Genomic DNA, 26014 nt, shown 5'->3' with positions numbered 1-26014 from the left:
TTTGTACTCCTTTTCGAGCGATTTCTTATACCGCCCCTGCCACCTGCTCCCACCTGATGAATTGTCTGCTCAAACTGTTGATCTTGACCTGGCATGGTCTCTTCCACAGAAAATAAATGATGCAACACAGACATATAATGATGCCTTAATAAACATCCCAGGTACATTTGCTCCTCTGCAGAAGCGCACAGCTTGAAAGGTGGTGTCCCAATTGCATGCTGATGCCTGGGAGGCAGTGAAATGGAAGAGGTAGGAATTAAAACAAAAATTGAGAAGTTTTGCTCTTTGTGTGTATTTAACCACACTTGAAAATTCCGTGGACCTTTTTTCCAAGTTCTTGTCTCCACTTACACTTGTGATTACTAGAAACAGCAATAAATATGTTTTAATTCTTTAAACATTTTAAATGGCTTTTTTTTTTTTTTTTTTTTAAATGGCTTTCATTATGTTTGGGCTTGCCTGCAGCAGCAATTCATTTTTCAGAAAGTCAGTGTTATGAGTAATTTAGTAGAGGTCAGATGCCCTCTGTTGCTTTTCCTTCCAAGTCTGAGTGAGGCCCCGGAAAAAAAATGCAGGGAAGTTTATAAGGTTTTTTTATTCTGTTACAGAGTTGGATAGTAGAGACAGTTAATCCACTCTTTCAGCTCTTTCAGGATTCTAATGTCTGGATTTTTGATCCACTAGGCTGCTTTGTGAATTCCTGCAGGCCTTAAATCCAGTTATGATGGTTATAATATATAGCTTTTTTGTACCCAGTGAGGTCCCTCACTTCAGCAGTGGTTACATCATGATACCTGTGCTGAAGAAGTCATTTCTGTCAGTAAGTGACCTTTCTGATTATTGGATTTTTTTACCATAACTCATAGTTGTTATTTCTTGCCGAGATTCAGGAAAAGCTGATCCTGTGCAGCTGCAGCCTCCTGTTGTTGCTGCCTGTTTTTTTATGCTTTGTCCCATATGATAAATTTCAGTTATCGCTTAGGACAAGGCAGGAATGCAGCACTGAGGCTGTGGTGATTATGATCTGTAAATGATCTGTGTACTGGCCCTGGATCTAAGTTCTTCCTTGGATCATTTGAGACACAATTTGAAAGAACACAGCTTAATATTTGTGTTTCAATATTTTTTCTTGGTTTTTTTCTTTGAAATTTCTGTTATTTTAATAATCTTGATAGATACTTGGAAACAATATTTATTTTCCATATCAGTTGGAAGCTTTTTTCTTTTGACATGGGTTGATTTGTTTTGCACAAGTTTCTTGCAGAATGGAACCAACAGTACTAATTTTACTACTGATAATTATTACTATTCTTGCTATTAATAGGCCTTCATATCTGCAAGGAAACGGTAGGGCAGCATCCCAGATTGTCTGGAAAAAGAAAGGAAAGAACTTTTTGGGGCAGGCAGACTTTTGTTCCATGTCGGTAAAAGATTTTTGTAGTGCAGTATTGGTGTTGGGGGTAGTACATTAATAAAATTACAATGGTAATAGTAAAGCTGCAGTATATTTGCCTGATCTATTAAGAGAGTGATAAGATATGATTCCCCCAAAACTTCAGGTAAAAATGCTTGCAAGTTCGCTCTACCAAATCCAGCATGAGCACACCTGCAGACCTGCCTCTTGCAGAGGGAGTATTTTGGGCAGGTCCTTAAAAGAAGTTATTTCCATCTTTGAAACAGATTTCAAAGGATGGCAGATTGATTCTTATCACAGTTGCTGATGCCTTCTCGCCATTGCCTGCAATGGGAAGTGAAAAGCAGGATCAGGCCCTCTGTGTGCCTGCTCCCTTGGGCAGAGAAATGTCTCAACATTATGTAGGTGGATGCATTGTATATATTAAGTACTCTTTTAGGTGGCTTGTTCAGGTATCCTTCATTCTGACAACAGGTAAGGGATAAAAAAGAAACCTGTGGACTAGCATTAGTAGGTGATCCCACGCTGACCCGGCCTGTGTCAGTGCCAGCAGGAGGAAAGCCTTCTATCGAATGAAACTTCCTTACCTAAGGACTGTGTTCTTTTCCACGGCATGGATTGAATTTTGGCTGTTGTATGTGACTCAGGAATGGTGTTGTGCATGTACAGACTGTATGTTTGAAGGAGATGTTTTGACCTTTCTCATCTCTGACTGGTGTTGCAAAGATGGAGTGATGTAGAACAGAGGTTTTGTGACAGAGTAATAATAAGAAAGAATCTGACTGCCAGTTGCTCATTACTGTATCTCTTTTAAATGCCAAAACCTTCTATGTTTGCCTTCAGACAACACTGAGCACCTAAATCACCATAGTAAACAGATATAGAAAGAGACAGAAAGGTTAAAAGTGTACTCATAATCTCTTGCTTTTCCTCCTAAATGTGTTTGATAGCAATATTGTTTCTTAAAAACAATATGACCTCATTTGTAAAGCAATATCCATGCTAAACTAGTCAGCTGTTAAATATACCCGGCACTGTGCATTATGATGAAGCTAAACCAGAATTTCAATTATTTTCTGGACACATTTAAAATTATAATACTTTACTGGGTTAGTGTTATAGTTCATCCAAATTACTCACAAAGTATCATATCAATCTCTTGCAACTGCTTATTGCTTACATATCTGAGAAGTTAGTCGAAGTAAGATGCCGTCCGGGGTAATGACCTTCATGCTGGCTTAGTGCTTTGATGGTTATGTGGCTGTAAGTGCAGGGATGTCTAATGGTCAAAAGTCAACGTTTGTTGGCCATAATATTTGTCACAAAAGAAACAGACTATTCATTTGGACCAACATTTGCAACAGTATGTTCCTGAAAAAGAAAATAAAGAGGGAAATAAAACACTTGATGATCTGTGTATTCTTCATTATTGTCCCTTTTACGCTGAAATCCCAGCAAGTGAAAATTCACACTTCAAAACTAGTTGCAGTTTTTTATTGCCTGGAATGCAAGATCAAAACAAAGTAAGATGATGAGGAAGATATATATTTCATTATACTCCCACTTTCTACTTATGTACCTTATCTAAAAAGATGTTAAGAGACAAATGATGTTGCAGCCATGGTTTAACCAGCTATGGGTAACCAGCACAGATTTATGAATATTACTGGCAAGTATGGCTTAAAGCAGATCTCACTGGAGCTGCAATATGGCTGTGTATCCAAAGGGAAAATCAAAAGGCCCACTGCTCTTTAGACAAATGTTATAATAATAGTGTACTTTTAAAGCCATATTAATATTTTTTTTTTAAATAGGCTGCAATACTAGGTCCTAGTCAACAAGTTATTTTGAGGAGCTTACATTTTATGCAGCATCTTCAGCTGCGTGTGAATTCTGCGCTTTAATAAATACATGTAAGAAGTGCTGTTGGCTTCATCTCTACCCATCACTGAATCATGAAGCTGAGTACTCAAGTAGCTCTCGATTTTCGGTTCGCCATACGAGCACAATGCACTTCCCAGTGTGCTCCTGCAGAATGTGTACAAGAAGCAGCATTTTGCAGTTCAACAGGCAGGGAGGCTGGGATTTTGAAGAGAAAACGGCTGTTCATGGAGGTTCCGTAAAAACATCTGAGCTTTGAACTGACCCTGTGTGACTTGCAAGAGGCCACCTCAGCAATCAGTGGCAGATGCCGGAGTTATGACAGCTGAGCCTGTCTCTTAGCCCCTTGCTCTGGCAGATCTTCTATCAAGGCTGACTCATTTAATCCTTAGTCACATTACTGAAATCAGGCTGCTATTGTTTACATATTAATAATTGATTATTAAGTAATTATGGCAATGAGGCATCATCATGCCATAGCCTCTCTTTATGGCAGATAAGCCTGCCTGCTGTTACCCCAAATGGGACAAACTTAATACGTTTATGAGCTTTCTTGAATTGGGGCTTAAATTCTTCTGCATGAGACTGTGTACTCCATTGTATTTAGCCAAGCTGGTCTGTTCTGAATTGGAGAGGCCAAAAAATAAGCAGCCTTTTAAAAATAATAATCAAATAATTTGTCTCTCACATTGTGCTATTCAATGCACTGAACAAGCATCAGTTAATGGAAACAGTAATTTCCCACAGTAGCAGACCATACCTAAACACTCAAAACCAACTGTGTGAAGGGCTAGTACTTCAAGATTTTTACACCTTGAATGTAGTAATGAAAAGGAATATAATTATGTGGATCTATTTTTAGAATAAACATTGTGCTTTCATACGTAGAATTCTTCACTCTGATCAAGGGCCTTTCAGGAAAAATGTTGATCTTTCACTAGTTTATTACATCTAATGTGTCCAGCTTCAAGTGTACCCCATGTACATTCAAAGCCAGGGCCCAACTCTTTTAAGGGGAATGTATTGTAAAGAAATGACATAAGGCATGGATTCAATAGAAATGAGTCAAAGATGTATTTTTTTTAGGATAAAAAGCAAGTGTCCATAAACATAATCCTCATCTTCTTTCTATTTATAATTGTATTTAATATAAATGTACTTCATTACTGAAGAGCAGTCTTCATGGCCATACAATAGCAAACAAATTCTTCAGAAGCATCTTTAATTATTCATTTGGCTGTACTATATTTTATGCTACTTTTCATAAATGTTAATCTTTATTATTGCCCTACCAGGAAAAAAAAGAAAGAAAGAAAGAAATACCTGTTATTAAATGACCTATCAGGCTGACATGGATAAATGTTGGTAGCTATTTAATTGTTTCCCATCTGCAGTTTTATACAGTTTCTATCAAACTGAAGGGTAATTTTTTTAGTAGCTGCTTATTTTAAATGTACAAAACCCTTGTGTGTAATTCCATTAGCTGCCCTACAGCATTGCAATCTACAGTTTCCCTGAGGCTGTTGTGAAATATTGATGAAATCCTTGCTTTTGTGGCTTCCTCTGATACACTAAACATTTGTCTGATGTTAGTTGAACTTGAATGGATCTGTTCAGAGTTATATCAGTAGTGACTTCAAAGGCTGTAAGGCTGTTACAGTTTTTTTTACAAACTGAAGTTTCAAAGCCTTACCATGTGGTACTTTAAAAAAACAAAGTTCATATCAAATGAACCAAAGTGCTAGCAATACGCTGGTAAGACTCATTACAATTTCAGTTTATATAGATATATATTTTTTTGTGATTCTGATTGGTAGCTCATGCCATTTAAAGAAATTTAGATTGGTATTTAGGGGAACCTAGGCTAATGAAAGAGGGAAAACATAATTTGAAACTTGGATTTTAAATGAGGTAATCTATACATTTACAAAGCCACTCTGCTGTTTTCCACAACAATAAATAGGACAAGAGAAAACAGAAGAAAGGCAAAGAGAGAAAAAAGTTTCAGACTTATGTTTTCACCACTAAAGTGATTTACATGGTACAATTAAAATGACTAACGAGGAAAACATATTTGCTGCTACTGTATTCCTTTAATTGTTCAGGACCAAACTGCATTTTGGAAAGCACCCTTTGTGTCTGTACTAGCAATTAAATGCAACACATATTGATGTTGTGGTGATGTGATGACTGCTTGACACCTGTCTAAAACTTTGCCCGCCAAGGACAGGGCGAGGACTTTGGCGCGAGGAACGGGCAGGTGAGATGGACCGGGCAGAGGCGGGGGTCTGCTGCTCCTGCGCAGCAAAGGGCTGTGAAGGTCGAGTTCTTTGCATTCAAGTGATGCAATGATTCATAGCTTTCATTAGAAGCATATTTGTTGAAAATACAGTCTGGAGAATGTCAAACACCTTCAGCTGGTTGAAACAATGAAATTGTAAGTTCCAAGGCTTTGTAGAAAATAACAAACAAACAGAAATGTTTTTAATCAAAGGCAAATTATTCACTTACACCATAAGCCCTCATGTAAGGAACTTGAACTGTTGGCTCTGAACATGGTGAAATCCATTTCTGCAACAGCTAGCACCTGGCAATTCAGCCATTCAAACTGACTGAACCCAGAGCAAGGCAAGTATGTCTGAAGTTGCTTTTTTTTCACAGTATGTAGGCAACATCATCCTTAAGGAAAATTATTCAAGTAAAAACTCCATACTTCTGTCCCTGCTATTGACTCTCAGCTCAGCAGAGCGCATCAGCTCACCTCTCTTTTTTCAGTCTTCCTTTTGTTTGGGTTTTTTTTGGTTTATTATTGGTTTTGCTTCAAGTTTATGGGTCGCTCACGAGCCCGTTCCCTGCACATATGCTTCCAGCTACTGATCATTTTCATTTGACTCATAACTGTGTAGGATGCAATGTACAAAAGACATAATCTGTTCTGCTTTGTGCTGCTAAAAGTCCCACTGAAACTAGTGGGTATTTTGCCTTCTTAACCAGTAGGAAATTGGACATTTAATAGAAAACTTTATAATACAACTCTAATTAGAGTACAACAAAATGAAAGCCCCAAATTGCTTCATCTCATCATCATATATAAATAATGGTTATGGCTCCATGGAATTGCCTTTGCGTGTTAAAATTCAGCTATGGCAGAAGCCACTCCAAGTTTTCTTGCTCCTAAACTGCAGTGGCTTGCAAGCTCGGCACCCCAGAGGTTGCTTCTATCCTCCAGCAGCGGATGATAGTGGATGTTTCCTTTCCTACTGTGCAGTAGGCAGAAATTCATACCCTAGTATCAGCTGCTGTAACTATTTGAAAAAAAAAAAAAAAAGGTCTAGAAAAAAGGCAAAGGAATATTGGGAAAAATCTCTCCTTTGAGATGACAAGTCTTTTTGGACACAAAATTGCATCACTAGGGTGGTGACTGAATCTTCCTTACTGAGCCACTGCAAAATGAATTTGGATGTGATGGTAAATAGTAATAGCAGCAAAAGGTGCAAATACCTTCCCATTATCCAAAATAATTAACTGGCCTCCCAGAAAAGAGGCAATTGAGCATATTCAGCCTTTTCTGAGGTTGAGAACATCTAAAACCTTCCTCAGCACGCACATAGCTTTAGGAATAAACCTCACACTACCAGGGTGTTTAGACCAGATGACAGAGATGCTCCTTCGTCTCCTGCACCCGTCTTTCAGAGCCAGACGCTCTCTGCTCCCTCCATGGTGAGAATGGTAACTTTTCCCTGCATTTTCTTTCCATCTTGCAGAACTTAACAGAAAGTTATTTCCCTGGTACAGAAATTGTTAACATAGTTTAAAAAGCTCTGAAATGATATAATTCACCCTTGTATTACAAATTTCATGTTTTGAGAGTTCTTTCTGTGAAAGAACTTGTATTTCCAGAGTGCTGCATTGGTTTTAGTCCTGTTAAATTCCAAAATGTCTTTGATATAAGAGTTATGCAACAGAGTAGGGATTTTTTTTCCTCAGTTGCCAATTTATCTCTTCAGTTGATTTTCAAACTGGAATGAATCTATAACTATGAACTTCTACAAAGAGCCAGGTTAAGATTTGTCTTTGGGTAGCTAATGTAGTTAGACATTTTTGAGAAAAAGGAATGAGAAGTGGTCATTATCCATTATCTGCATGAAATATTTCAGAGAAAGAAACAGCTTCTGCCAAACACAAAAAGATGTTTGAGCTGAAGCCAGACAAGAAGGAAACAAGATCACCTTATAGCACTGTGAGATTGCTCTGCTAATGATGTTATTTCAAGTAAAAATGGAATATATATATGAAGAAGTGCAGATGGTGCATGGGTTTTACACGGATTAGCAGTGTTGTTCTGGACAATGATTCACTGTCCTTTTTCTTGGCAGAAAATAAATTTTCCAGTCTTGGAAAGAAACATGTATATATATATTTTAAGAAACGTTTCTCTATGTGGAAAAAGAGCAAATTTGAGTGAAAATAGCATCCACTGGTGGAAAAGTTAACAGTCAGAATGAACACTTTAAAAAAAAGATCTATTCACACTCTACAATTCAAGGTCAGAAGTGATGTATAACGTGGTGCGAATTCCAGGTTAGTCGTGGGTGCGAGAGCCCGGAAGTCAATATTGGATTCCACATCCCTGGGAGCTTAGCTCAGTGCTGTGTCCGTAGTAGGGTCAAGGCTTCATGGTGGATGTGGATGGAGCTGTAGACCCCTAAGTTCAAAAAAAGAGTTTTTGCAGGGGTATTAACTGGACCTACTTTCTTTTAGTTACTCTGTAGAAATATGCTAGAAATATCTAAGAAAATGTTATCTTTTGAAGTATAAAGAATCAGCTGTTTATTACAACCCTTGTCCTAGAGAAGCAGATTTCTTGAGTTACCATGAATCCAATCACAAAGGCACAGAGGGAAATTTTCAAAAAAGTTAAAACATTTTAGAATTGTATTTATGATTATTATCCATATAATAATATTATCCTTACTGATGTAATGATTTTGACGTATGCTATCTTGGGATCAATCAGCACTAAAACCAAATACGGTATTTCCATTTAGGAAGCCAGAAATTGCTTCCATTCAATGCTCTGAAGCTCCTGGGTTTTGTCCGGTCTTCAAGATAGTGAAATTTCAGTTCCCCACTTCTTCAGGGCTGCACATTGCCCATCTTACATCTCTGCCTGGGCCTGTTTAATTTTGGTGGGAAAAATTCTCATCTGGGAAAAGGAGGAAGCATTCATCTGATATTACTGAGTTTGGATTTCTTTAATTTTTTTTTTGCCTGTAAGACAGCTATATATGAGTATCTCAGAGGTTTGGAATGTCAGAATAAGCCTGGGGGAGAACTGGTGGGAAGAGAACAGGTCACTCAACAATTTATTATATGGACATCAGTATGACGTGCAAAATTTATGCTACTTATTACAGACACTGCATTTAAAGCATGTGGGTGTACACACGTAAGATGCTCTTTACTTATAAAATAAATAATGCAGAGTCCACTTAAATTAATGTTATTTCTGTTAAATAGCTGCATCAGTTCATATCAAGCTTCATGTCCAATGAAATCTTACTAAAAACCGTTGCTGGAAGGACACATGCATTTCTTGTACCCCAGATTGTCTGCACAGAAGAGGTCTCCACTGTCCTTAATATGCCCACAGCAATTTAAATCATTTAAATAAACAGAAATGGTTTTACAAGTAGGATACTGAAATGCGTTTTCAAAGCTGCCCAGAACCCTTAACCATTAAAATGGACGTGACTCATGGTTTTGTGAAATTTTAATGGTGCTTTCTAATAAGTTACTTTTACCACTTTCATAAGATTGTGTCTGTATCTTATACAGGCACAAAAAAAAAGAGGATTTCTCAGCGTGAGTTACTCTTCTGTAAAGGTTATAGTAAACATGTCAATGCCTAATTAAGCAGAAAATTTTATCTGTATTGTGGGGGATGTGCAGCTGTCTGGTACTTCTGGTTCTCCTAGTAAATCCTTTTAGAAGGACAAAGGATATTGTAAGGAAGAAACTACTGTATGTATCTTCCAAAGGAAAAAAATTACCTTCCAGTGAAAAATGGGTTAATAGTATTCAAAGAATTGGTGCTGAAATGGAGAATCAAATTTACACGGACCCAAAGCTGTGTGAATGCTATTTGTTGTCTGTTTTGTCTGATTCCTTCATTGGATTCCCTCCTTATTTTTGTTTTGCTCGGTGTAATATGCTTGGCACTGTGATACATCCTGGCAAGGGGCCAGCGTTGCTACCTACGCTGTACAGTATCTCTAACACCGCGAGAACCATGTCAGTCCGGCTCATCAGTTCGTGCTGCTTGTTTAACAAGGTTACTACTCATGACGTGTAGGAGCTTTTGCCGCCTCCATGTCCCTCCGTTCTCCTTGTCCCCCTGATAAACATACGAGCTCAGAAAGAGATGCATGGAAAGTATTATCTGATTATTAGGGAAGAAGTTTAGGGAGGAGAAAAAAATATTTTGTTCTTAGTGTTGTCTTTGCTGCCTGCCTCAGTCTGATCATCTGTAAATGAGGCTACTAATATTTGCTGTACCCCAACACGCTACTAAAAAGCTTATTTTCTAGTATTTAACACTTAATATGTAATATTTAGCTTCTTTGCTGAAAGCATCTGCTGAAGAGCACAGTGTTCCTACTCTTATGTGATTATTATTTTATCATGCTAAAATGGTGTCCAGGTCATTTGCTCATAGCCACTGCTGTTATATGGTTGTGAAGCTGCCTGGTATCGCCCCTGCAGTAAGCCAAGCTCAGCTCTAAGCTGGTGTGATCTGTGCAGGTCCTAAGACCGTGGGAAGGGTGTAGGAAAGACGACTCGTGTGGGTTTCTTAGCCCATCCACAGAGAGCGCCATCATTTCCCTCTTCTTACACCGCAGCTTCATCCAGGAAAGAGTTCCGCTAGTTCTGGTTCGTCTCTTTGGCTTGACGGTAAACATGTGTTGAAAGGGGTGAGATAGATACACATGCAAATAGACTGAAAAATAGAAACACATACCTGAAAAAACTGTGGAAGGCTTTGTCCATATGTTAATCAAAATGCTTCTACCTTTCCTGCCCGTCCCTTTTGATTTGCTAAAAGGATATCGTTTGTGCAGGAGTACCAAATTCAAGGGAGCAAAATGAGCCAGATTCTCAAAAAGCCATAAAATGGCTTTTCTCAGAAGATGGGAAGAAATTGGATTTTAAACAAATAACACTTTTAGGGTCATTTACCTTGTGCTTTCAGAGCTTTTAGGGTTACTTCACAATTACAAGTACTAGAGTTTTATTTTATTTTTGCTTAGTTATTTTTAAGGGCAGCTTTGATTTGGGGGTCTTGGCAATTTTTTTTTTTACATACTTACCTGACACAAAAAGCTCGATCTTAAGCAAACACAACAAAGTACTCCTGAGACTGCAGTGCAGTCGCTGGGGTTAGCAGCACTGCATTTGCACCTAACTGGAAGAGCTCATCAACTTATCTCCTGTGAAGACCTGTGCTTCTGAAATCAACATTTAGTTTTGATGAGTGGCTGCCAATAACAGTGAATTGTTTCAATGTCTGCTTGGATTGTGCATAACAGCTTTGCTGTGGCTCTTAGAAAAATTACACTGGGGTTTTGTGACAACATATCTGAACCATTCGTTCTGCTCCGTCCCTTCTTGTGGGGGTCTGGGAGCGCATTGCTGACTGTGTTGAGTCGTTGTGAATTTATCCAATGACTGCAATGGAGCCAGTTCACCTCTAAAAATCCTCTTCTCTAATTCTTCAGTCTCTTTTTAACCAGGTTATCTCCTGTAACTTAAGCAGAATTACTGCTGATATAAGGCCAGGAAAAAAAAAAAACTGAATTCCTTAATGAATTTGAAAATTTACAGTTCTTCCAGTATCAAGTTGATCTTATTAATTAAATAGCTAATTTGTCAGAGAAAATCTTCCCGGATTGTTCTACTTTTCTGGTTTTACAGTTAACTTTGGTCTAACTCTGTCACATCCTAATACTCTTCTGTAACTTCCAAGGTTCTTGCCCTGAAATTTATGGATGTGTTTTTACTGAAGCACAATACGCTTTTATGGTACACAGTACATTACTTTTATAAACAAAAGAGTTCCACTTACGCCTATTAGCGCTTTCAGATGTTGTGTTTTGACATATAAATTATTTGTGTACATTCTAAAGTGCATTTTAGGTGATCAAATGGCAAAAGGTTACTGTACCTAGATGATGCTATGACCCAGGAAGATTATGGCAGTTATTTTCTTCTGTTCCTTGCCAATTCTACCCTTTCTTTCACTGAGGCTAAAAACAATTTGATAGAATTGAAGCTTTTAGTATAAACTTTAAATTCTTACATATGAATTTTCCAACTGTCCCATTACAGGACAGTTAGAATTATACTCCCATGACAGGAAAATTATTAACTCAGAATCTCTGGCAGTTATAAAGAATTATGATCATCTGCCAATAAAATGCAGCACCCTTCAGAAAAAGAGACATCATTTGGCTTTTTTCGCTTCCAGAACTAACAGGCAATAAAGTTGTGGATTAAAAAGAAGTCTGGTAAAGAAAACACATAGTGAAACTAGAAAGCTCGAACTGTAGTATTCTCCTTTAACAAGTTATTTCATATGTTGACGTTACATTTCAGGTTATGTCCAAGAGGAAGATTTAAAGCAAGAGGAAGATATAAAGGAGGAGGAGGAAGATGATGACGACAACAACTCAACTGCTCAACTCCAGGGCAGCAATGACACTGGCACGGATGAGGAACACGAAGTGGGTCCTGAGCAGAAAGGGAACTTTAGTTACCAGAATTCCCCTGTCAGTCATATATCTAACCAGGATGGAGAAAATGAATCACTACTAAGTGATGGTAGTGACCATGTGGCAGATATTAAAAGCATTTGCTCTAGAGAGCCACGGGACACAAAAACCAGCACCCATCCCAAAGCCCAGAATGAAGCACATGATTGCATGGATAAAATGACAGCGGTCTATGCCAACATACTGTCAGACTCTTATTGGACAGGCTTAGGGCTGGGTTTCAAGTTGTCTAACTCTGAAAAGAGGAGTTGTGACAACAGAAATGGAGGGAACAAAGCTGATTTTGATTGGCACCAAGACGCACTGTCAAAAAGCTTACAGCAGAATTTACCTTCCAGACCTGTCTCGAAACCCAACCTGTTCAGCTCCGTCCAGCTCTACAGGCAGAGCAGCAAAATGTGTGGAACTGTGTTCACGGGCGCCAGCCGGTTTCGGTGCCGGCAGTGCAGCGCTGCCTATGACACATTGGTAGAACTAACGGTTCATATGAATGAGACAGGTCACTACCAAGATGACAACCATAAAAAGGACAAGCACAGACCTACCAGCTACTCAAAGCCCCGAAAAAGGGCTTTCCAGGACATGGACAAGGAAGATGCACAAAAAGTTCTGAAATGTATGTTTTGTGGTGACTCTTTTGATTCCCTTCAAGATCTGAGTGTTCATATGATAAAAACAAAACATTACCAAAAAGTGCCTTTGAAGGAGCCGGTACCAACCATTTCTTCAAAAATGGTCACTCCAGCAAAGAAACGTGTGTTTGATGTTAACAGGCCTTGTTCCCCTGATTCCACGACAGGGTCTTTCTCAGATACTTTTTCTCCTCAGAAGAATGCGAACCTGCAGTTATCATCTAACAACCGCTATGGCTACCAGAATGGTGCCAGCTATACATGGCAGTTTGAGGCCTGCAAATCCCAGATTTTGAAGTGTATGGAATGTGGAAGTTCCCATGATACCCTGCAGCAGCTCACGACCCACATGATGGTCACTGGCCATTTCTTGAAAGTCACAAGTTCAGCTTCAAAGAAAGGAAAGCAACTTGTTCTGGATCCTTTAGCTGTGGAAAAAATGCAATCACTGTCTGAAGCACCAGCCAATGACAGCCCAGTTTCAAAATCAACCAGTAAATCATCTGCAGAATGCATAGCTCCCACCTCCGAACTAAAAAAAGAAAGTAAAAAAGATAAAGCTGATGATGCAAACAAAGATGAGAAAGCAGTAAAAACTGAGGAGTATGAAGACACTCTTCAGAAACCACTGGATCCCACAATGAAATACCAGTATCTCAGAGAAGAAGATTTAGAAGATGGTTCAAAGGGTGGTGGGGACATTTTAAAGTCCTTGGAGAACACTGTCACAACAGCCATCAATAAAGCTCAAAATGGAGCGCCCAGCTGGAGCGCGTACCCCAGCATCCACGCAGCTTATCAGCTCTCAGAAGGAGCTAAACCGTCTTTGCCTGTGGGTTCCCAAGTACTGCAAATCAGGCCAACGATCACCAATAAATTGAGGCCGATAGCTCCAAAGTGGAAGGTCATGCCTCTGGTCCCCATCTCAGCAAATGTGGCCCAATGCACTCAAGTGAAGAAGGAAACTGATGACAAGGAGGAGGTACAAAAGGACTATGCTAAAGAAGGTGTCCAAGCCGAGCCTGCCTCACTCAGCCAGAGTGAGAGAGAACCTCTCCTCAAATCTGAAGCCTCGGTGGAGCAAAAAAAGACAGAACCATGTCCCTTGAAAGAAGAAGACAAAATTAAAGAGGACAGTGGAAAAGAAAAAACAGTCCTCAAGGAACCAACAGCAGCTTCTCTTAGTAATGGTTGTGCTGCTGCCAACCATTCATCTGAACTGCCTTGTGTCAACCCTCTCAGTGCGCTGCAGTCAGTACTGAATAATCACTTGGGCAAAGCCACTGAGCCTTTACGGCCTCAATCCAACTCCAGCCCCAGCTCTAGCACAATTTCTATGTTCCACAAACCTAATCTAAATATGATGGAGAAGCCAGTTTTATCTCCTGCTCCAGCCCCACCAAAGCCTGCAAGTGTATCCAGGCACTATTTGTTTGAAAACAATGATCAGCCTATTGACCTGACCAAATCCAAAGGCAAGAAAGCTGAGTCAGCTCAAGCACAATCTTGTACTTCTCCACCTCAAAAACATGCTCTGTCTGACATTGCTGACATGGTCAAAGTGCTTCCCAAAGCTACTACACCAAAACCTGCTGCATCTTCAAGGATCCCATCTATGAAATTGGAAATAGATGTCCGACGCTTTGAGGATGTCTCAACAGAAGTCTCCACTCTTCATAAAAGGAAGGGCAGACAGTCAAACTGGAACCCTCAGCATCTTCTCATTTTGCAAGCTCAGTTTGCTTCCAGCCTCTTCCAGACATCTGAAGGTAAATATTTATTATCAGATCTAGGCCCACAAGAGCGCATGCAGATTTCAAAATTTACTGGACTGTCAATGACCACCATCAGCCATTGGTTGGCAAATGTCAAGTATCAACTTAGGAAAACTGGAGGAACAAAGTTTTTGAAAAACATGGACAAAGGACATCCAGTCTTTTATTGCAGCGACTGTGCATCTCAGTTTCGAACCCCATCTACTTACATTAGCCACTTAGAATCTCATCTAGGTTTCCAAATGAAAGACATGAACAGGCTGGCTGTGGAGCAGCAAACCAAGGTAGAGCAAGAAATCTCCAGAGTTTCAGTTCAAAGATCTCCTGAAACAATAGCTGGAGAAGAGGACACAGACTCTAAGTTCAAATGTAAGTTGTGCTGTCGGACATTTGCGAGCAAACATGCAGTAAAACTTCATCTAAGCAAAACACACAGCAAGTCACCAGAACACCATTCACAATTTGTAGCAGAAGTGGATGAAGAATAACTCTTAAGGTATGCATGCTCTATAGTGAGTTTTAATGTCATCGTTTTAAGGAGGCTTCGTAAGACATTCGTACTTTCTTAAATGTAGGAAAACAGTATAAAATGCATAATGTACTCCTGCTTCATTAATGTAATTGCATGTACATATCCATTTTATAATGTTTTCAAGAACAGAGCTTGGTAAATGCATAACCACATTGCCCTATATAGAAAAGTTCCTTCTTATTAATATTTTCAAAATAGCTTTTTTCCCAGTTCTCACTCTCATTTTTGTTTCCAAGAATTAATCATTTCACATCCTATGCACTTCAATGTGGAATGCAACAACTAAGTGCTACTGTTTGCAATGAGAATGGAAAAAGCAGAAAAAAAGCACTGAAAACTAAAAGATGATTATTGCCTCTTTCAGTGCAAACACACCAGTTAATCTGATTTTGATGGGGGAAAAGACGACAATTCAAATGTCAAATTAGCAAAATCTTAATTATTCCAAGTTTCTCATAATCTCAAACCCAGCCTCAAGAATCTACAAATAACTCTGAAAAGTTTATATCTAGAAGTTTGGTTATTCTTTTGTTGATATTTGGATATTCAGTTTTGTAAAATATTTTAATATTTTACACTTACTTAAACACTTACTATTGTGAGTGGCCTTTTTTGTCACATCGTTTTAGCCTATGTCTCCATCATTCCTTTTTTAATCTTTAAGATGTTCGATTATATTTTTCATGTTGGTGGGAGTGCTAGTCAATCCACAAACATCACTGACTTCAGTGCAAGTTTTTGTATAACCTGGGGGGTTAATGCTTAATTGAGGAAGCAGCTAGATTTTTTACAAGCTTAGTATTTCAAAGACCTGTTAGTAGGATACTGCTACGTTAGTGTTGCTATTTTTTGCTGAAAGATACACCAACCGAAGTACTGCCACAATCAATGTTTATAACATGTAATGTAATATTCAGATGGCACACAATTTTTGCATTTTTAATTTTACTTGATTCACAAACTTGAATATTCTTGATTTAAATAAATATGCAGAACATCAACTAAAAGTCCAAATAGAAGTTTTTTGTTCTAACGAGTTCATTTCCAGGAAGGATCTGTTAGTCATTCTCAACAATTTCTCCAGCAGACTCAGGCTCTGCTTCTGTTCACAGAATAATCATGTGCAGATTCAGATTTTCTCCAACGTGTTCATTACTTGAATAACATTCGGAAAATGAATTCGTCAGACAGTCAAAATTAAAGATGTGTTGTGAGTTGTCACTTACGCCACCTGCTATTGTGGCTATTCTCTGGCTAATTGAGGGTGCAAGCACTTGGAGGATGAATACCCGTTTGTGTGAAGATTTCACATTTGTTTGCTGCAAATATTCATGAAGCTTTAAGAAACACTTTCTGTGTACAGAGCCAGCACAAGGACTATGCATCACTTAAGCTCCATTAAAAAGGCTACTTTTGAATAATTTAAACCACTAATCAAAGGGTTACTTTGGGATGGGTAATAGAAGCTATTACTATAGAGTATAGCGTCAGTATTCAAGTGCAATAAGATTTAAGTTTTGCATACATCTTGTACGTGCTGTCTGCATTTGACTGGATTTATCCTTTCTGCATATTTTAGCCAGCAAAATTCCATCTAACTCAAAAGGCGTTTGTTTTCTAAATAGGGCTTACCCCTATTAATACCCTTAAGATTCTATTTTGGCGTTTTTAACCCAACATTAGAACTCAACAAATTAATGTTCCTTGTTTATCTGACCATTCAAAATCAACATACCTGAAAAAATGTCAGAAAACTACAAGAGATATTGGTTAGGAAAAATATACCATACTTTGTTTCCTTCCCCACCAGTTAATGATTATTAAGACTCTGACATTCATAGTTTTCACACAAGAGATAGCAGAGCAAACCAATAATTTGGGTACTATCACACAAAAACTATCTGCCAAATATATTAATATAACAGTTATTTTGGCACATTCATGGCTTAATACACAACAAATATTTTAGATTTGGTCCTAAAAGCACCGTGTTATTACTAAGAGGCAAACCAAACACCCACCTTTATAAACATGTTACTATTTCTGAGGGTTTGGGGAACAAATACAAAGAAAAACAAATCTCCAAGGGAAAAAAAGAGTGGTTTCTGCATTGTAATAACCTGCACAGACACATCACGGGTATTATTCAGGTGATATGTAACTACATAAATAAGGTACTGTCCTTCCTGCCTTTGGGTACCGAGAAATTGCTGTCCTCTTAATACTCATCCATTTCTCATTTATATCAAGATGCAGGTTGTATCTTACCTTTGAAAAAATATATTTAAATTGCAATGACAGAGTGATAGCACTGTTATCTGGAACTATAATTTTAGTTGGTATGCATGATAGCACAAATTGTATGAAATGATGGGGTATTTTGGGTAGCATTGTAAAGATTTTATTACAGTTTTGGAGCCGTAAGCCTACTGAAGTTCTGACTATGTTAGAAGTGTGGAGGCCAGAGTTTATTCATATGGTTTCTTCCTGAGATCTGCAAGGAGACTAAATCAAATAACAGGGATTTTCAGAGTTTACTTATTCTTACCATGTTATTTTTAAGATTCAGTATACATTTGAATAATAACATAGAGGAGAGCATGGTATTTAGAAACAAGAAATATAAAGCATACTGAGATTCTTAAAATGCAGACATGCATTTGCGTTTACTTCTTCTAGGCAATATTGTAGTGAAATGGAAATAAAAATAGAGAAAATATATGGAAATAAATGGAAATAAAACAGTGGAAAGAGTACTCAAAGTAGAGAAATACATAAAATACTTTCTATATTTCAGTGAAATTTACTATTAAAGGTTATATTTTAAAATGTTAGCTATCATTAAAAATATAAATTAATAATCTGGGTTAGTACTGTAGAAAAATGTGTTATGTATATGGATTTATTTTTAAGACCTCTGTGAGGCTGTTTATAAGAAATTTGCTATAAATTCCTCTTAAACATAAAGACATATATATCTGTTTTATATTCATCTTTGGTGTTTTCTTGAATTCTTCTAACTGATATGGGTTTAGTAATATAATGTAAAATTATGTGTAATATACAACAATCAGACATCTATATTCTTTTTCATTTAACCTGCTTCAAATTTGTTTTTATTGCTATTCTTCAAAGAAAAACCATGAACATTAGGGAACATGGCTTTAATTAGAAGTAATTTGTATGTTGACTTATACCTTTGAAGAACATTTGTTCATTTTTTCAATTAAATTAGAATTTTTATGTTGTTCTGAGAAAAAAGACAAGGCAGAATTGTATTTCTCACTTTAAAGTCAGCTGAGATTGGCTATAAACTGGTCAGTAACCGAGGCTCTCTGTGGTCTTCTCTACAACTTTTTGTAGAAATAAGTCTCTATAGAGTCAAATTTACCAACTTGATTGGGAAGATTTCTTTTTTGAAAGACCCTGATAAGTAAACAAGCAGCTACCTGAGATGAACTAATTTGAAAGTAAGGCTGCTGCAAAACAAAAAAAATTTGTCATAATGATAAACAGCTTTTCTCTCTGTTTCCTCCTTTGTCTTTTTTTAACCATCAAGTTTAAAGCTTCTACAGTGCTTTTTTTCTACTTTATAGGAGACAACTGACATTCTGTGGTAAATGGAAGAAAGAGCAGAGCAGAACTGAAAATCCTCTAATGCACTGACACTAACTTGCCCTCTATTGTTGAAAATGAGCAGGCAATCATGATTGTTCATCAAATGGCTCCTAATGCAGTTAAAGCATTCAGCTATAATTTCTCCTTGCATTTATAATTACTGTCATAGACTGCACACCTCAGTGAGCAGATTAAAGCTATAAACTATTTAGCCGTAGCTTTAAGATGAGGAACTTGATTTGTCTGGCAGCAGTTATTTGTTAGAGAGCTTGACACTTCACATAAAAATGACTCAACTTGATGAAGAACAATGCAGTTTAAGCAATGCAGTGATTTTAAATCAGTCATTATACCACGCCCTGTAAGAATTGCAAAGCAATTTGTTAAATGATATATAGGACACGTAGATAACTGTATGTGTTAAGTATACCAAAATAGAAGATTTTTTTCTTCTGTGGATTTTATTTTCTCATCCCTCTAAAACAGTAGGAGCTGCTCTGAACATCATGTTCCACTATTAACCAATATTGGTGTTACATGGGCAAGGACAATTGCGTGAATTAGTAGTCCAAAATTATATTTTAGAGAATTTAGCTTGCTCTTCATCTTTCATTTCTTTTTAGCAACAAACATGAAAAAGTGAGAGACCCTTTCAGGAGAATCAGACATGCTGGGGCGTAGCTGCCTGCAGTTGTGTCCACTGTAATTTTGTAAGCAGAATTTACCAACAAAACTGAGGGTTCTGCTCACCACATCATCAGCCAGAAAGAGAGGGTTCATTGCAATGAAAGCCTGGAGTATTCAGTTCGAATGGGACTTTTCTGACAACAACTTGTTGGAAAATGATGACTTCTCAATGGTAAAAAAATTCTGTGGGGAAGTCCCATTTTAAAATAGACTTTTGTTGGGATAAACTGGGTAAAATTGCTGAGCACCATGAAGGCGAGAAGAGGAGACAGGGGAATAGGAAGGGCAATAGGTTGGCCTTTGCTGTGCTGGAGGAGAGACACAGAGCCCATCTTCAGCAAGGAACTACCTCCAACCCATCACTCCTCCCTCAAAATAGTCCTGTTCTGGTGAAGCCCCAGTTCCCCTAATCCTTTGAAATTTATCACTGTTTCCCCAAAGTGGTAGATCAGGATATTTTTTTAATTTAGCATTTTTAAATCTTCAAAATTTTCCTGGATAGCTTTTTTTCAATCTAGCAGTAGTCCTTGTAAAACCAATAATAGTGTGTTCTTGGCTTCCCTGAGAGCAGGGTCAGGCCAGATGATACATCAGAGTGTGTCAGCACAGATACATCAGTGCAGATTTACTTGCTTTTTATGAATACTACAGGTTGCTATTAAGATCAGTATTATTTAACATTGCATTAGCACATCCAACCCACAAGGTCAACCCATATTGTTTCTAGGCTCTGTATAAGCATACTGTATACGACAGTTCCTGCCCCCAAAACGCAGGAACTCTTCTGCTCACAAAGAAACAGCAACTTTTCAGTATTTCGACCAGATTTTCGACCAGTGCCTTGAATAGCACCTACCTCCTCAAGCATTCAGTATTCATAAGGATATAAAAATCTTGTCTTCTCCTTGCTGCGTCTGATATTATTAAATGCTACAGCCTTCATAATCTATAGCAGAACATTTTTACCCGGTGAGATTTCAAAGGAAGGGTATCTGAGTCTTACGTATACATTTTACACATCAGCAATCAAATTGCAAAGATCAATAACAAAAGGATAAGACATGAGCGGTATCCAGCCCTCAAAAGCACCTTTCAATAAAAATAATGTAATTTAGCAGGATGATCACTCAGTGCAAATATGATGGGGCACAGATGGAAAATGAGGAACATTATAGATATGGCTTTATGGGAGGAGGAAAGGAGGAAGAGATTTTTCACTATTTATTGGGATAATGAACAGATAATTCATGATTATTAAGCTGTAGTCTTCAGGCCTCATTCTGCCATCTCTTCCCATCTCCTTGGTTCAAACTGGGTCTGTTTGTGCATCTAGGCAGGGTCCATTGGCCGAGGAAGGATCAGGCCTTTACACTAGTTTTCACACATCAGCAGCATCTCACGGGATTTACACGAGTGCAGCTCCAACTCAGGACCCTGCCTGTGAGAAGAGGAATGAGGTAGAACAAGCAACGTGCAGCACAGAGCTGATGTCGTAATTGTGACGGTGTTTCTTTTTCAAGAGCGTCTCACCTTCAGGAAAGGGGCAGCAGATGCTGGGTTTCCAGCAATATAATAACATTAAGACACTGCACCAGGTAGCAAGATCACAGCCCCTGAGAGAGCCAAGGGGACTGGTACTCATCCTGCCACCTCCCTGTGTCTGGTGAATCGCGTTTTCCCAAGAGCGTGAGTTGGCCAAGCCCTTGAAGGTGGCAGTGGCAGGAAAGGTTTCCTACACTTAAGTTCGGAAGAGGGATCCTGCTCCGGGGTGCAGCATTGGCTCTGTCGGCTCCTCTCCTTCAGCAGATGGACAGACAGGACGGCTGTGGGGCATGGCAGAGGCCGGGCAGCGAAGAGGAGGGCACATCAGGGGCTGGAGACAGAGGGAACAGCAGCAGCTTGCTGGAGCAGAGGGAAGGAGGGAGACATGGGGCCGGGAGGGGACTTGTTCATCGTAGTAAATTTACACAATCCCGTTATTAAAACAAAACAATTCCTCCTACCTCCAAAATCCCTCCCTGCCAGCACTCAGCGCCAGCTCTTCTGCCAGGGGTCAGCACATGCAGGAGTGGGGGAGGGAAGGATGGGGGAGTGGAGGAGGTTGTCATGTCTAATGAATACCCTGAATGTATCAAGATATATATTTTTTTCATTTCAGAAAAGGTTCCATTAAGAGGGAGACAGCCCTAACATGTGCTTTGGCCCCTCATCAGATTTATGAGTATTTGCTCTGCTCTTTAATAGGAAACTCTGCAGCAACTGCCACCTTGCCTGCTCTCCCTGAGATACACAGTGGCTTCTCGGGGAAATGCACTTCATTATTAATGTGAATTTGTACGTTTTTATGACACTGCTTGGGGGAAGGGGCAGGCAGAGATTTCCTGGTGATATATGCTCATTTCTAACCATTTATTGTCCCAGACAATCGAAGAACAATGATAAACATTGTTATAGAAAGTAGAGGGTGCCGCAGTGACATTTTTGAAGGCAAAGGAGAGGTGGCTAGAGTGGCTTTGATGTCGTTGTTTCCCTCCACTCCACCTCCTCCAGCAGCTGCGTCAGATCAAGCGACAGAGTGGTCTGTGTGGTGGCAGTGGCTGCCTCCCCTTGCCCGCCTGTTCCCAGACCAGCCAAGACCATTTGCTCGGTGCTTTGCTACAGCAGAGGGGGTACAAATGAAGGAGGAGTTCATCCTTTGGGAAGCCTGTACTGCAGAGGATCCCAGGCCTCGGAGTGAATGGATGCTCAGAGTCCCCATGCCTCTGTACCCCAGCAGTCTCTTTTCGATTTAGTATCAAGTCACCAGCATGGAAACTCTGTGCACACAGCAGCAGCTGCGAGGCAAAGCAGACCAGGGAGAGAAAGGCGAGGGTATGGGGTGGTGCTTTACCAGGGCGTTCTCAGCATCCTCCGGTTTCCTTTCTACTACCATGCTCATCCATGATTAACACAACTGTGCAAGAGCTCCAGGAGGTGATGAAAACGGTGGATTTAGGCTCCATTGGAGAATGAAAAAGGTTCAGCCTTCAAGCTCACCCAAAATAGAGAGATCAGGAAGGCCATGACCTCCACATGCTCTTTTGTTCCCCTCCTCTGCCTTTCCCAGTGGTGCTCTGCACCGTCTGGTGAAGGTCAAGGTCACGTTACACTGTGCCACGCAGTCCCGCGAGCTCCAAAAGCCCTGGTGCTTGAGGGACCTTCCCTGGTCCCCGTTGGGATATTCACTCACTGCATGACTGCCACGCTGAGCTTTCTCTGTGCTGTGGACCCGTAGCCTCCAGCTATAAGTGAACGATTGCCATGGTTTGTGTTCATATTGTATTTCCTCGCCCTAAATATGCACAATCCTTTGTAACAGGAGATGTTCCTGACAGCTGAACACTGCTAAGAGTTTCTTTATGACGTTTTTCTGCTCTTCTCATAAAGCTGAATAGTAGTGAGGTAAGAACGTCAGAATAGCCATACAGGGTTAGGTCAAAGGTCCGTTGTGTCCATCCTATCTCTGACTATGACCAGTATAAGAGTGTAAGAACAGGACAGACATGTGGCACCATTCCAGAGCACTCTCCAAGCTGCCAAATTTACAGGGAAGGACTTCTTTAGCTGGAGGAGGTTATCTTCCCCTGCTCCCAGAGCTGCAGAGAACATGCAAGAGGCCTTCCTGATAGCTGCAGAAACTTGGGCACAACTGTGAGGCCTCTTGGGGTGAGCTCTGGTGGTGCCCCATCCCAAGGCAGGTTGCAGAGGATGACAAACCAGCCCATGGCAGTCAGAACGGTGCTGAGTCTTCATGCTTGCTCTTTGCACGTGGCTAAGGAAGGAATCACACCCAGAATGCAGAAGTGATATCAAGCCTCCCGACCTAAGGGCATCACACTTTATTCCATTCTCTGTTCTGCTTTCCCTGGGAGCTTCCCATAACACAATAAAAATGCCACCCTCAAAAGATTTCTCTCTCAAATGTATGCAGAGCAGGACTTGCAGTCTTACTGCAGAGCTTATACTAGCATGGACCAGTAATTCAGAGGAGGCAACACTGCTTGTTCTGTTGCACATGGGTAATACTAGTTTGATCCCTTCTGGGTTTACTTTCAGCTTTTCTAAACCTCCGAAGCACTCTGTGTGCAGACAAAAGTTTTTCCCCTCTCTTGTTGGAGAACTGTTGAAATCTCAAATGTGAAACTGCTGTTTTCATAGTCATTTAATGAAAACTCACAAACACTCCCTATTTCTGAAAACCCCCAAGTTTATGCCATGAGCCACACAGATTACCTGAAATTATCTATCATCATCTCAATACATGTAACTGATATCCTGGTGTAGTGTACCGCTGCTGATAGATATCTCCATCACACAGCTCCGCCTCTCCACTTCCCTCTTATTTCAAGCCAAGATTTAGAAGAACCTTTCTGTCCAGTTCCCTGTCTCTGCCCTCTGCCACTCTTCATGTGATCTCTGTACAGCCTCCCTGTAGCCACACGTGCCTCAGTGCTCCAAGCACAACAGTGGCTACACAACGCTGACGACATTTCTGGGGGGCAAGGCAAGCTACTGGCACTGATGACTGTTGGGACTGTGTCCTCATGGCTACCAACTTTCTTTATAGGGTCATTAAAAAGCCTGGTGTTGCCTTTTACCCACCTGTTGATCTACATCCCAAGAGACATCACAGAAGAGTCCCTCTGAGATGTAACAACACTGTGCCCTGTTTCTGCCTATGTTCATGTGAAGTGAACGTACGGCTCATCCACTGGAGAAGGGCAAACTTAATACTTCCTTCGTGCTCGCTCAGCTCAGGGGCAAACAGCTGCGAGTGGATCAGTCTTCAGTGAAGCTCACCCTAGACTAGACACACACAGACAGATAGGATGTGGGTGGGCTTCCAGGTCGGTAATTCACTTCCCTCCATAATCCTGTGCAGCCCTAATCTGTTGGCCTTGGTTTTTCACAGTGCAAGACCCAGGTTTGTTGTCTAGGGAAAAGACGACGGGGGAGGTAATTCTGTTTATTTGATCAGTGTTTTTTTAAAACGTTGTCTGTGCTCCCAGGAATTATGTGGTGGCCTTTTTCTATAAATCACAAATGCACAAAAAAATTACTCTCAGTACTTTTCCAAAGAGATTAGGGTGAAAGTTCCTACACTCATATTTCATGTCTGGAAAAAAATACCAACAAGAGTGATAAGTATAGTCAGAATGAGTGTAAAAGCACACCCTGTCATTTGTTTTCCATGTGCCATATGTTTTCTGAATCCTGCACCTCCCACATACAAATTGCATGCAATAATGTGGGGTGCACACATTACTCAGGATTATTTAGTTAAGCCTTGCTAATATAGAGGGAATTAACTTAGGTAAAGTCAAGTCAAGCCACTGTGCTTTGTTTTGGTTTTTTGCTTATTCTGGATTCATAGAGTAGAAAATTAAAGATCCCACTGTGCCAGGCTTCATGTCATTTGGTTTTAATTTAATTCATCTATTCAATTCTCCCTGTTTCTCCTTCTCTTTGAGTATCATCGGTAGGTGGTCCAAACATCAACCAGAAGATTTACTGGCAAGACTAAATGTATGAATGTATGAACACATTGTTTTTCTGATATGATTTAATGACCTTTTTGGCATTCCCATGGCTGTTGAAATCTTCCATAATAATTCCCTTTGGCAGCCAAAGCTCCTGTTGATCAGGTGAAAGCTGATGCAAATGTCAAATGTCAATAAATTTGTAATCCATAAATGTAATACTTGGTGCTGGAGTGAGACAGGGTTAACCAGAGTGCAGCAGGAGACACCTAGATATGAGCTACATGTTCTTATTGTGAACAGAAAACAGACAGGAAAGGAATGCCACCTCCAAAACCTCTCCATAGCCAAGCTCTTTTCCTTCTCCATACTCCCTGTTCTCCCTGCATGTTTGCTGAATTGCTGAGCTTTGACAAAAGAGGGCTTTATGGCTTGCATTTGGCAGAGCGAGTCTGGTGATGCGGGTTCTGTCCCTTGTTCTGCTTCTGACTCATCGTGTGAGGCTGGGATTTAACTTCTCTGTTTCTAAAGGAGCTCTTTACAGTTCAGAGGTTTCAGAGGCTTCAGAGTTTGATCCTGGAAACGATTAGTTATGCAAGATATTCCAGTAAATTAACAAGACCACTTACATAACTTAGGTGTTGCAGGAATGAATCATTACTCATTTATAGTTTTAAGATGCTTGGAAAGGGCAAGCCATGTATGAAGCCTGATTTTATATACAATAAAGACATAAGAACAATCACATAATTTCCCAAGAGATTTTCTTAAGGGGCCTCCACTTTGACCTTTGACTCTGAAAAGCTCCAGTTTGTTTGACATTGAAAAAAAGCACATGTGTGAATACAGTGCCATGAGCATTTGCACTTTGAACATGCTGGGGCTGAACACAGCTGAACTGGAAAAGGCTGCAACAGCTAATGTACTGGGAAAATATAACAGAGGCATTTACTTAATAACTCAACTAATTCCTTTAGCTCACCTTGTAGAGATTTAACCTTTGAATGAGAGAGTCCCTAGTTCAAAATCCCGTGTCTCCTCTGTCCTGATGTTAATTTTTAAATTATATATCATTTTTTTAAATTATATATCATTGTTGAGAGGCCCTTGTGTTGAGCATTACAG

General features: G+C 39.6%; 1 protein-coding gene across 1 annotated transcript in view; it reads left to right on the top strand.

Annotated features, from left to right (window-relative positions):
* The window catches only part of TSHZ2 (teashirt zinc finger homeobox 2), a gene marked incomplete at its 5' end in the record, with an annotated part of 142096 nt that extends 126880 nt beyond the window's left edge, over positions 1 to 15216 (top strand). Inside the window, one exon of the mRNA XM_082325772.1 lies at positions 11951 to 15216. Coding sequence (XP_082181898.1) covers positions 11951 to 15021 — 3071 coding nt within the window. The 3' untranslated portion in view covers positions 15022 to 15216. The remainder of the gene's footprint in view (positions 1 to 11950) is intronic.
* Positions 15217 to 26014: the final 10798 nt, after the last annotated feature.

Source organism: Platalea leucorodia (assembly GCF_965183815.1).
Source record: "Platalea leucorodia genome assembly, chromosome: 13".
Lineage (NCBI taxonomy): Eukaryota > Metazoa > Chordata > Aves > Pelecaniformes > Threskiornithidae > Platalea > Platalea leucorodia.
The sequence above is the reverse complement of the archived record's forward strand: the minus strand, read 5'-3'. Positions and strand labels throughout refer to the sequence as shown.